At 44.5% G+C, this 12,779-nt stretch overlaps 1 protein-coding gene across 2 annotated transcripts in view; it reads left to right on the top strand.

The window, feature by feature from the left end:
* Shroom3 (shroom family member 3) overlaps positions 1–10,408 on the top strand; it is a 54,475-nt gene extending 44,067 nt beyond the window's left edge. For both annotated transcript variants that reach the window (XM_090343392.1, XM_090343391.1), the window contains exons 8-9: positions 7,181–7,453; positions 9,435–10,408. In XM_090343392.1, coding sequence (XP_090199518.1) covers positions 7,181–7,453; positions 9,435–9,803 — 642 coding nt within the window. In that variant the 3' untranslated portion in view covers positions 9,804–10,408. The remainder of the gene's footprint in view (positions 1–7,180; positions 7,454–9,434) is intronic.
* Positions 10,409–12,779: the final 2,371 nt, after the last annotated feature.

The following is a 12,779-nucleotide window of genomic DNA, read 5'->3' as shown; positions in this document are numbered from 1 at the left end:
TGTGCTCAGCATTCTTTTTTCTTTCCATACTGTAAAATATGCTGCCCCTCCTCCTTACTTCCCTCATTCCTGGGACACTCCTGGTCCTCTAAATGCCTGCCTTCCTCGTGCAACACTGTTGTTACAGGCGTGGTGTGCTCTGTGTTTGTGCTGCCTGAAGGATGCTGAGCATCTTGAATCTGAAAATTTTTACCTTGGGGATATTTTTGGCCATCATGTCTCCAAATGAAATTTCTTAATCTCTTGCCTTCTCAGAAACTCAGAGAGACAAGATTAGACTTTTACATATTATCCCTAAAGCTCAATTTATTCAGTTACTTTACTAGTCCTGGAATTTGAACTCTGGGCCTGGGCACTGTTCCGAGCTCTTCAGTTGAAGGCTACCACCCTACCTCTTGAGCAATAACCTCGCTTCTGGTTTTCTGGTAGTTGAGGATAAGTCTCACAGATGTTAGGGCCTGGGCTACCTTTGAACTGTGATCCTCAGATCTTAGCCTCTGAGTAGCTAGGATTAAAGGCAGGAGGCACTGGTGCCCAGCCTGCCTTTAATTATTAACACTGGATCATTTCTGTGGATCTGTTCTCAAGTTCAATGACTTTCTATCCATGTGGCCAGTCATTTTTTCAATATTTCAAATATTGTAATATTCTAAAATTTCACTTATGCCTTATTTCCTTGCTGAAAATTTCTATCTTTCCATTCATATCAGGAGCATATGCTTTTACCATGGGATATGCCTATATAACCTGCTTTACAGACTTTGATCCTAATATCAGGTTTTCCTCAGATTTAGCATTTGATTCCCTATTCCTTTGAGAACTAGTCCTAGTGTACTTCTCTGTATACTGAGTAACTGTGTATTATATTCTGAACATTTTCAATATGCTTTGACTCTGAGTTGTTATAGTCCTCTAGAGAATAATTGATTTGTTCATGTGGGTTTCAGGACACAGTCACCATAGTTAGGTTTACACCAAAGCTTCTGTGTCACCTTTGGGTAGTGGTGCCAACATCCATTCCATTTTCAGAGTCTGTATTTTGCTGTGCCAACCTGTCCCCCTTTCTGAGGTTAGTCTGAAAGTTGATTGTCATTTCTATTACAGTTTAGTTCTTGAAACTTTTGCTGTGCTGTTGTGGATATACCCCAGATATACACAGCTTGAAAGTGAGCCCAGGATTCATGTGAATGCCTGCACAAACTTAAAAGAATGCCTTCCTGCCTAACTCCCTGCCTGCCTGCATTTTTCTCACACTCTGGCCCTGGGGACGGCTGGTCCTTCCCTTTTCAGGAATCCGCAGCCTGTACAATGCCATATCCACATGGAAAAACCTCAGTGGAGAGGGAGGAAAGTGATGGATCCCCATACACACACATGACCAATTTCTCTGAGTGAAAAGGAGAGGGGGATGGAAAGGATCCCATATCGACTCACTGGAGCTAAAGGAAGCAGTAAGCACTGTGAACTGGGCTGTCCTCAGGTCAGAGTTAGAACATAAAGAGCTGAGGAGACAGGAAGCACACGCAACCCAGTTGTCCTTCAGGGTGCAGTCTTTGTGGTAGCTAACTTTCCAGAAAGCTTTTCAGAACCTCAACAGTTAAATTGTAATATAAGGTGAGGAGCGGATGGAAAGGGCCATGGCCTCATCTGTCCCCACCTAGGTTTTACCAGTAGGCAGAGATACAGCAGCTGTGCCTTCTAGAACCCTCTCTCCACCAGCTGTGTATGGAGAAGACAGGAGAAGGAAAGGGCTGTTAGCAGGGTCACTGAGGGGTGAGAGATCTTCCGGCCATGAGGAGGAATGTGGTGACAGCCTCCACGCAGAGAAGTTTAAAGGCAATGAGAAAGAGGAATGAAATAAATAAAGGCAGGCAGGAACTGGTGACAGATTAGATCTGGAGAATGGGAGAGAATAAAAGGACTAGGGAGACCCTTTGGGAGAGAGGAAATGAGATTCGTGGAATTTAGAGATTTAAGTACAGCTTCTAGCCTGTTGTCAAAGATTCTTGGGACCATAGATTCATGAGTTCCTAATACACAAGCCAGTGTTTGGGCTGCAAGCCTCCTCAAGAGGAAATGCTACAAGATTGTTTGCAGAAAATGTGCTAGAGAGAAAATGCTTGCCATGGCTGTCAGGCCCTATAGTCTTTCTGCTTTGATCAGGTTACATAGCAGGCAAGGAAGGTTTAGTTGCTGGACAGAAACTGCCCTGACCCTGTCTTGGTTGAAATTCTGGCCAAGACAGCAGTCTTGTGCTTCAGCCAAAGAAAGAACCAAAGCTCTGAGATAGAAGTGGTTTTCTGCCGGTACTGGTTTTACCAGCAGAAGCCTAACCTCCACTCTGTTTCCTTTTCTTTTTTGGTTGTAATGGGATTTGAACTTAGTCTGAGCACTGTCCCTGAGCTCTTTCCCTCAAGCCCTAGTGCTCTACCACTTAACCATCAAAAAATCAGAAGTGGTACTGTGGCTCAAGTGGAGATAAGTATGTCAGGGACTTTCTTGCCTGGACTGGCTTTTGAACCACAGTCCTCAGATCTCAGCCTTCTGTGTAGCTAGAATTACAGGTGTGAGCCTCAGAACCCAGCTTCCTACTGTGTTTATATCCTGCTAGTAGGCCTGAATTTTGCTTGTGTAGTTGAAGACCATCAACAGAAGCCATCTGTGTAATGATGTCATTGGCATCATTGTCAGCAAAAGTCAACCAGCATGTTTGGGGAGAATCTGGGTATCCTCTCAAGGAATCTACCTAAAAGTGACTAGTGTGGTCTTCAGATTGTGATCAGTTCTTAGGCCAGTGCTTGTGTGTACTCCGGTGTGCACCCACACATACACACACTACCAACTGGGTGTGATACTTCTCTGCTGGGTCAAGTACTTGCATAGCCTTATTTCATTTGAGCCTTATAATCACTACATTAAAATAGTTTGGAATATTATAAGTCTGAGCCCCAAAGCCAGACAACTTGAAGCATGGCTTTGCCACTTACTAGATGAGTAAGCCAGTTTAGTAACCTCAGTCTCCCTCACCTTGCTCATCAGTGAATGCAGATGACAAAAATACATACCTCAACCAGGTGCCAGTGGCTGCTGCGTGTAATCCTACCTACTCAGGAGTTTAAGATATGATCATGGTTCAAAGCCAGCCTTGGCAGGAAGAGTCCTCAAGTTTCTTACCTCCAAAAAAAAAAAAAACTACCAAAATGCTGAAAGTGATGGTGTAGCTCAAGATGGTAGAGTGCCAGCCTTGAGCAAAAAAGCTAAGCCACAGTGCCTAAGCCCTAAGTTTTAAGTCTCAGTACCAGTGTACACATGAAGTACCTATCTCATGAGATTGGACAGAGAATAGTAAGACACTTAAGCAGACACTGACACCGGAGGACCTCAGAGATTATAGCATTACTAGTTTTAGCAAATGTTACCATCCCTCTTGCTATGGGTAATTGAGGCACTGGCGGTCAATCATCCTGGTGGCTAATTTTATGTCAGTGCCCAATCTCTGACTTAGACTGTGTTCATCCTGGAGCCATGAAACAAGAGAAAAAGATCCCACCAGGCCTTCTGCGTGCAGATGGTGAGGTAGGAATGAGGTCTGTTAACCTATGGAAGTGTGCCGTTATAAATCATATCTCATGCAGACAAAGTTAACAGTTGATGCCAGGTGACAAGTGGATAAATGTCAACGATCGGATAAATGTCAACGATTTCTCAAATTAAGTGGCTCCTGAGAGACTATTATTGATACACCCTTCCCTTCTCCCCCAGCAAATTCTGCTGGTAGAAGTTAGTAGTTTGTCAGGTAAATCTGCTTTTTAAAAAGTTCCCAAAGAAATGACTGTTTACAGCCAACTTTCCCTGATGCCTTCACTTATTCAAAAATCTCTCTTCACTGCATTTTTTAAATCCAAATTTTCTTATTTAAGGACTTGGTAGAATAAAAATCCTTAAATGCTATCCAAGTATGTTCCAGTGAGCCAGGAGTGCCTGCAGTGACCACCCAGGAATCCGTGCCTTGGATCTGTCACCAAGCTGTGAGATAACACACTGTTGCCCTGCACATAGCTTTCAGAAATCAGAAGTCCACACGTGTATTAGTTTCCCCACAGAAGCATCCCTCTTCTCCTCACCCGAGACATTTTCCTCTACTCCTTAGACCATGGAACTTTTCAAGTACCTGTGAACTCCTGACACACATTCGTGTCTGACCAGCATCCGTGGTCTGGAAAGGAAAGCCCTAGCAGATGAGACTCTCGAGCATGATCCCTTTGGCCATCCTGCATGCACAGCCTGGTTGCCCTGGCACACTGCCGATTGGGCTGAGGGCCCTGAGAGGAACCTCAAGAGGTCGAGTTCTCCTCATCACTGTACACCCTGCCTCCCAGGCCCATCTGCTCATCCCTGCTTGTTTCTGCTCACATGGCAATAGATACATGTGACCTTTGTCCCTTTTGAGCTCAGCTTCTGAAAGTCATAATGACTAAGACATGAATTAAGTTACTAGCAGAGGCTGAAGTTATTTCCAGGAACAATGTTACTTTCAAAAGAAGTAATTTGAGCACTAATCTTAATTACTCAGGAGTCCAAGAAGAGTCACAGTTCAAAGGAAGCCTAGGCAGAAATATCTGTGAGACTCTTCCCTCCTGTTAACAAAAAGCAGAAGTGGAACTGTGGCTCAAGTGGTAGAATAGCCTTGATCAAAAGAGCTAAGGGGGGCGCTGGGAGTTTGGCCTAGTGGTAGAGTGCTTGCCTCGATGCACAAAAACCCGGGTTCCATACCACATACATAGAAAAAAGCTGGAAGTTGTGCTGTGGCTCAGGTGTTAGAGCTCTAGCCTTGAGAAAAAAGTCCAAGGACAGTACTCACGCACTGAGTTCAAGCTCCACAACTGGTGCAAAAAAAAAAAAAAAGAAAAAAGAAAAAAGCTAAGGGACAGCTCCCAGGCCTTGAATTCAAATCCCAGTACCAGCACATAAAGGTAAAGAACTTGGAAGGATAATGAAAACCACAAGGCTGTTACCTGTTACTTTCATTTCTTCACACAGTTCAGATTTTAAAGTATTTTCTAGAAATTTTCCTCCTCAGGATATGAGATTGAAATGGATGCCAAAAAAAAATGGAATGAGCAGATGGCCTTTTCCTGAGACTAGAGTGTGTGTGGTTTGTTGTAACCCGGTTTTCTACAAGGTAGTGTTGTCATAATATTTAGAGTGTGCAGCCTAACAGGGCCATACTACAAGGTTAAAAACTCCAGGGCTGGGGCTGAGAGTTTGGCCTAGTGGTAAAGTGCTTGCCTAGCATGCACTAAGACCTGGGTTCGATTCCTCAGTCTCACATACATAGACAAAAGCAGAAGTGGTGCTGTGGCTCAAGTGGTCGAGCTCTGGCCTTGAAAAAACCCAAGGACAGTGCTCATGCTCTGAGCTGAAGCCTAGGACTGGCAAAAAAAAAAAGAAAAGAAAACAACCTCCAGGGCTGACCTCATCTCTCATGATCTACCTAAAAAATAGTAGTGGCTGGTCTTACCCCTGTCCCTCGGGAGTACTGGTGACACCCAGCATTCAGCGCCGTTTCCTCTTCCATGTCCATGCTCTTCTCTTCATATGAACTTATTATTAGCCCATCGCCCCGCCAGGCATATACCACAGCCACTAGCCAGAAGTGCTGAAAGCAATGGAGTTTTCCAGAGAAGATAAGGAAAAAGAACCTAAGATGGGCAGATCAGGGAGAAAGATTTTCCTATGTCACCATGGTAGTGTCCCTAATTGTGCTCATGTGAAGAGAAAATATAGGAAGCTGTCAAAATCCTTTGGTTCTACTAGACACAAGACTGAACCTTCCCCACCAAGGGGGATTGTTTTCCCTCAATTTTTAAAATGAAGATAATAGAATGTTGATTGGAGCCTTGATTTTTTTTTTTTGTAAACCAACTTTTCAGTTGGAGTCATACTACAACTTGGCTTAAAAGAGTATGGATTAAGCTGGAACTTGGTGGGGAGTGTTTTGGTTTTGGTTTTTGTGATGCTTGGAATTAAACCCAGGGACTCACATGTGTTATTACACATCCCTTATCCCTAAGCAAGCTCAGTATTCCACATCCCTTGTTCCTAAGCAAGGTCAAAACTTTTTTTGTTTGCCATAGATGTTTCCTGGCTGCCTTAGGCTATGAAAAAGATGAAATCAGGAAAATTAAGTTTAATTTCTCTTGGAACAAGGTTGTAACATTCATTAATGCAAATGAAGCCAGGCTTGAAATCACTAAGACATTCACTTCATTCCTTCAGTTGGATATGTTAGGTATTTGTGTAGCCCTGCTGTATAGGTGTACAGGGCTTGTACATGGCTCTGGTCACTTGAAACAGCGAGGTTGAATGATACCAAGGCATTGGCTTTCTGGTGACGTTTGGCATCCGTGTGTGTAATGGCAGCACAGATGAGCCCCTCAGTCAGGCAGCCTGCACTCAAGGCAGTCTACTTAATGCATGTGACTTAGTGATTGCTAAGTCTTCCTGGCCTCCGCTGCTGGGTGAGGAGTCGTCATCTCTACAGGACTGGAGGAGGAGGGGTGCGGCGGTACTGAGTGAGATCTGACTCAGTTTCTAACTCTCACTGAACATGACAGAGTGACTGCTCTATAAAGGTAGCTTCGATTAATATTCAGCTCAGCTCTCAGGCCTGGGGCAGATCCAGTCATTCTTCTGACTCTTCTTTATTTGTAAAACAAACATGCTATCCTACTTCCCACTTAGCGAGGATATCGTTGTACCACACAAGAATATGCCACAAAGTGACTTTCACTGTGAGTCACTCACAAACCACCTGGGAAGACAGAATAGCCTGACTATTGGAAACCATGAGGCCATGTGCAATCAGTCAGGTTCCGAATACAATCAGAGAAAGGCAGTTGTAGCTGCTCAAGAAAAAAGACTGAATGGGTGCTGGTAGCTCAGAGCCTATAATCCTAGATCTGCAGTTGCAATTTCAAACTAGCAGGAGCAGGAAAAATCTGAGACTCGTCACTTCAAATAGCCAGAAGTGGACCTATGGCTCAAGTGATAGAGTGCCAACCTGGAATACAGCCTGATTTGGGAGTGCGGGGAGGTAGGGACGTTCAGCATGACATCCATCATGTGTCTGCGGTGTGAAGCTGCGGGCTCATCTCTGTGTGTATGTCTTCTGTCACAGGCTGAGCTCATTGGAAGCCTCACCCACAAACTTGAGACCCTCCAGGAAGCGAAGGGGAGTCTGCTCATGGATATCAAGCTTAACAACGCCCTGGGCGAAGAGGTGGAGGCTTTGATCAGTGAGCTGTGCAAGCCCAACGAGTTTGACAAGTACAAGATGTTCATAGGGGACCTGGACAAGGTGGTCAACCTGCTGCTGTCCCTCTCGGGCCGCCTCGCCCGGGTCGAGAATGTCCTCAGTGGCCTTGGTGAAGACGCCAGTAATGAAGAAAGGGTATGTAGTAGCGCGTTTTGCGAGCTTTCTCTGAGCCTGTGCACACATGACAGTGCAGTTAGACATGGTCTCTTGACCATCTTAGAGCTGGTAAAATAGAAAGTGCTTCTGCTATGCCAGGTTCTATCGTGCTGACTTTTAGAAAAAGGCTGAAAGTGGTGCTATGTGGCTCAAGTGGTAGCCTTGAGAAAGTCCAAGGGAAGTGCTCAAGTACTGAGTTCAAGGCCTAGGACTGGCAAAAAAAAAAAAGGAATGTAACTGTAACCCCGCTATACATTACCCAGACAAAAAAATAAAATAAATGGGAAGTTCCCTTTTCTATCCATTGAGATAGACTGGCTTGAGCTATACAGGGAGCCCCTGTCAATGAACTTTTTATTCTGATTGGTGATTTGTAAGAAACAAAGTGGCCAAGCACCAGTTGTTTCCACCTGTAATCCTGGCTACTCAGGAGGTTGAGGTTCAAAGTTAGCCCAGGCACAAAAATCCTTGAGACTTCACTTCCAATAAAACCAGCAAACGGGACTAAAGGTGTGGCTCAAGAGGTCTAATGCCAGCCATGAGCGAAAGCATTGAGGTCCCCAAGTTCAAGTCATCACATCAACACAAGAAAATAAACGAAACCTTAATAGAAGAGCAGGTGGTTCAGTACATGCAAGTGGCAGGACAGTAGTTACACATTGGACAATACCCATAAGGCTTCAATGGAATCACTAACCTTTTTAAATCTGAAATACATATAAAAACTATTAACAGACATTGGGCACCATTGATGTGAATGGACAAGAGTGACAGACACTTGCTGATGTTTACTGTGCCTCATGATTTCTTAAAAAGCGAGTTCAAAGTTCAGGGTTTTTGTTTTGTTTTAAACTCTACCATATTTTGAAGAGTGCCTATATTCAGAGTTGCTGTTTTAGGTCTGTTTAAGGAAAGTAGCCCGTGAAGATGGTGGTATTTGTAAGATAATGTTATAAGCTTACACTTTCTTTCTAGACATTGTCATTTGAGAGCTGACATCTGGTTAGGGGATCACTTTAGCCTGAAAAATGACATTTAAACCTTCATTTTTTATTCAGAAGCTAAAAAAAAAACCTAGAAGCTGGAACTTCATTGCTTCAAAGATAGAAAATGTAGGGTGGAGAGTTTTGCCTAGTGGTAGATGCTTGCCTAGCATGCATGAAGACCCAGGTTCGATTCCTCTGTACCAGGTATGGAAAAAAAGCTGGAAGTGGTACTATGGCTCAAATGGTAGAGCTCTAGCCTTGAGAAAGCCCAAGGACAGTGCCCAGGACCTGAGTTAAAGTCCCAGGCCTAGCCAAAAAAAAAAAAAAAATTAAGCAAAGATGCAAAATTGTTTTAATAGAGACCTTCAAATAAACAGGAAGTCATGTTAAAGCACAAATTTCAGGGTCCCTCCTCCAGAGCCTGTGGAATCGAGTTTCCCTCAGTGGTGCCCAGTGGCACTATCGTAAAAGTACTCAGGACACCTCTGATCAATCACTGCTAAGATTAGAAGAGTCCACGTCATTACCCCAACCATTCTACCCTGTCAACCTGAAACTGCCAAATGATTTCATGAGAAACACATACTATGTACAACAGGGTTATAAGCTGATTTTTGAATTATGTCTCCTTACTGACCATATTTGAAATAATAACCAAGCACAATTAGTTTGTCAGTTGAGCGCTGTCCCTGAGCTTTTGTGCTCAAGGCTAGTGTTGTACCACTTTGAGCCACAGCTCCACTTCCAGTTTTCTGGTGGTTAATTGGAGGTAAGAGTCTCAGACTTTCCTGCCTGGGTTGGCTTCAAACTTCCATCCTCTGATCTCAGCCTCTTGAGTAGCTGGAATTACAGGTGTGAGCCACTGGCACCCAGCTGAAACTTAGTTTGCAGTCCTACAAACCTTGCCCTGTGGCTAGCCTGACTCCCTCCCTCCCAGCCGGCCCTATGCTAATCTCTCCATCTCACCTTGGCAGAGCTCTCTGAATGAGAAGAGGAAGGTCCTCGCCAGGCAGCACGAGGATGCACGGGAGCTCAAGGAGAACCTGGACCGCAGGGAGCGGGCCGTGTTGTCCATCCTGGCCAGTTACCTGTCGGAGGAACAACTCCAGGATTACCAGCACTTCGTGAAAATGAAGTCCACACTCCTTATCGAGCAGCGGAAACTAGATGACAAGATAAAGCTGGGCCAGGAGCAGGTCAAGTGTCTGCTAGAGAGTCTTCCCTCCAACTTCACTCCCAAAACCGGGGCCCTGGCTCTGCCTGTAGACCTCACGAGCTCAGGGACCCCTGTTGGGGGCTGTGCCGTCACCAGACCGGGCCCCACATTAACCTCTCCACTTTAACCTCTAAGAGACCCCACCAAAAGATCACCACTTCTCTCAACACTATTTAATCTACAGTGTTTCATTGTCAACCACCGTGTAAACTCTGGCTTCATGGGAATCCTTACTGGATTCTATCCAGTAAGAAGCCTGGTTATCCCTTGCCTTTCCCGATTGATCTGAGAGCTTGGATGCTGCTGGAAACATACCCCTTTCTATTATTACTTTAGTAGTAGATGGAAAGTTAATTGAAACTGTGACAAGTGGGTGGATAGTGTTTGGTCATGTAGATTTTAACAGACTGAGGCAGCGAGATCAGGGAGTGTCACCCTCAGGAATGTATCACCAGCAGCCTTCCTCGCTGGTGGGTAATGTGCCCTGATCACAGGTACAAGTTCCGTAAATGAAGGGTCAACAACACAAAGCCTTAAAAGGACACACACGCACACACATGCTGAGAAGAAAGTTGTAAAGCCTTGACCTTTGTTATTTATATTTTTCAAAATGGAGATCATTATGTCTGTGCTAACCATTTATTTGATTCTGTTTTGTGGTGGATGTAGCCAATTATGTTTGAGCTTTGTATTTTGTGAAAACCTTAATGAAGAATTCCAAAGACAGTCGCATCGAGCGTGGAGACTCATTTTTCTTGTTCTCATTACTTGTCTGATTGTATTTGATCAGTATCAGCAGTTGTTCTATGCTTGCATTCAACTGAGGGAATCCCAGTTCCATTGCTGACCTGGCCAAGATTCTCCTGTGCCAACCAGCATCACCTGCCCTTTTCTCAGTGGAGAGACTCAACCCTGTACAACTGGAGAAGAAAGTTCGGAATCCAGGCCAATTCAAAACATTCACACAGTCATCCCATACAATTTGGTCTACCTTTTGCTTAGAGATTCATCAGGCTATTTCAATGATGGTTGTTAAAGTTAGGTTTGAGGAGCCAGGAGTTTGGCCTCGTGGTAGAGTGCTTGCCTACCATGCATGAAGACCTGGGTTCGTTTCTCAGTACCACATACATAGAAAAAAAGCTAGAAGTGGTGCTGAGGCTCAAGAGGTAGAGCTCTCGCCCAGAGAAAGTCCACAGACAGTGCTCAAGCCCAGGCCTGGCCAAAAAAAAAAAAAAAAAAAAAAACCAGGTTTGATGATTTAGGAAAACCATCTATTACACTTCTAGTAAAAACTTGTTTGTCTTAACCTCTGAATATGTGCTGTGGTGATTTGCTGGTAGCATCCTAGGGGATGCGGTAGCCCAACCTGGCAGTCAAACTGGAAGGAGGAGGAAGAGGAGGCTGTGGGCCACTCACTGGGCTATTTCTAGCCACTGGAGATGGCAAAGATCCTTGTACTTTGCGTAGGTGGTACCTCCTGAGCTGTCTGATGATTTCCTACATGTTTAAGCAGCACTGGAAGCTTCCTGTTCAGATGAGGGTTTGCAAGTACTGTAAGTAGCCAGCCATAGAAAATTCAAAGAATAAAATTTGTAGGTTAGAAAGGTTGTGTGCCAGCGGCTCATGTCTATAATTCTATTCAGGAAGCTAAGATCTAAGGACACAGATCTTGCCAGCTGGAGCAGAAAAAGTCTGAAATTATCTCCCATTAACAAGCAAAAAGACAGAAGTGGAGTGGTGGCTTTAAGTGGTAGAATGACAAGCCTCTAGGGAAAAAGCTAAGGGACAGCATCTAGGCTCTTAGTTCAAGCTCCAGTACTAGAGCATGCACTCTCTCACACACACACATCCCAAAGATATACCAAATGTTCTTTTTTCCTTATATTTTAATTACCTACTGACTTTATCATCTGGTTAAGAGAAAGTTGCATTTCATTTCGTCCCAGTGTAGATGGCTTATGATTAACTAGAATCCACATACCACCCAGAAGTTGCTGGTGAAGAACCAAAGCTACCTTAGGCATGTGCTTAGTAGAAATGGATCACCACTTTCCCAGGAATGAATGGGTTCAGAGGCTTTTCACATTTCCAGTCCCCATCTTGCAGGAAAATCTGGACAGGCAAGGACCCTAGCCAATAGCCACATGAACTGGGAAAGACAAAAACTGCATCTGGGTGATGGGTCCTCCCCCAGGTTCTGCTGTCAGACCAGAATGGAGCTGGCCAGCAATGCCTGCTTCTCAGGAGTTGACTTGGTGGGGCATGTGGTACACAATCAGTTTCCTTGGTGACTTTTCTAATTCGTCGATGAAGTCACACCCCTCCCCCAACAAAGTGACAGGTGATGGTTGACATGCCATGGCACATGCCCACACAACACAGGGTGTCGTGTGAAATGAGGCAGGTACTAAGTGGGGGCTTTCAAATTTGATTCTCCAGTAGAGTTCATGTGTATTGGTACTTGACCTCTGTGCTTTGAAGAAATCACATATTCAGCTTTCAAATTTTACCTTGATGCCTGTGAGAAAAGCAGCCTGTGTTCTCATCCCTTCAACATTTTGCATTCTTCTCCCTCTATTAAGTAGTGTTACAACAGAAGCCTTTACTCCTAACAGGATACCCCAGACAGACCATAAGAGATGGCTGCAGTGTGTACTTTGGAACAGATCTGAAATATTGAGAATGCTCGTTCAGGATCAGTCATGTCAGAGCCACACTTCTATTACAAGTGAGGTGGGTATTTTGCAATATTCAGTCAATAAAACTGGAGAATGGGGAAAGGACAATGTCCTACCACAAAGCCATGAGGTCTGCTCAGACTGGGTGACTCCAGGCTCCGCCAGGGCCTGTCCCTACCTGCCAGGTGACTCCACCTCTTCTGCTGTTTTGTTTCACGTGGCTGGTCAGTCCCAAAGAATGCAGGGAGGAGTCACAGTGGAAGTGTCTGGGTTTCTCTGAGACTCTTATCGAAACCAAACAATTTTGCTCCAAGGGAACATTCGTTTCATTTTGTTCAATTGGCAGATTAGACTGAAAGATTAGCCCACTTGGGTTAACCCTTAAAAAAACAGTGGCTACATTTGAGGTGAGAAGAGCTTGAATG

The sequence above is a fragment of the Megascapheus bottae genome, chromosome 13 (assembly GCF_031878675.1).
Source record: "Megascapheus bottae isolate mThoBot1 chromosome 13, mThoBot2.hap1, whole genome shotgun sequence".
Taxonomy (NCBI): domain Eukaryota; kingdom Metazoa; phylum Chordata; class Mammalia; order Rodentia; family Geomyidae; genus Megascapheus; species Megascapheus bottae.
This window is presented reverse-complemented; position numbering and strand designations above follow the sequence as displayed.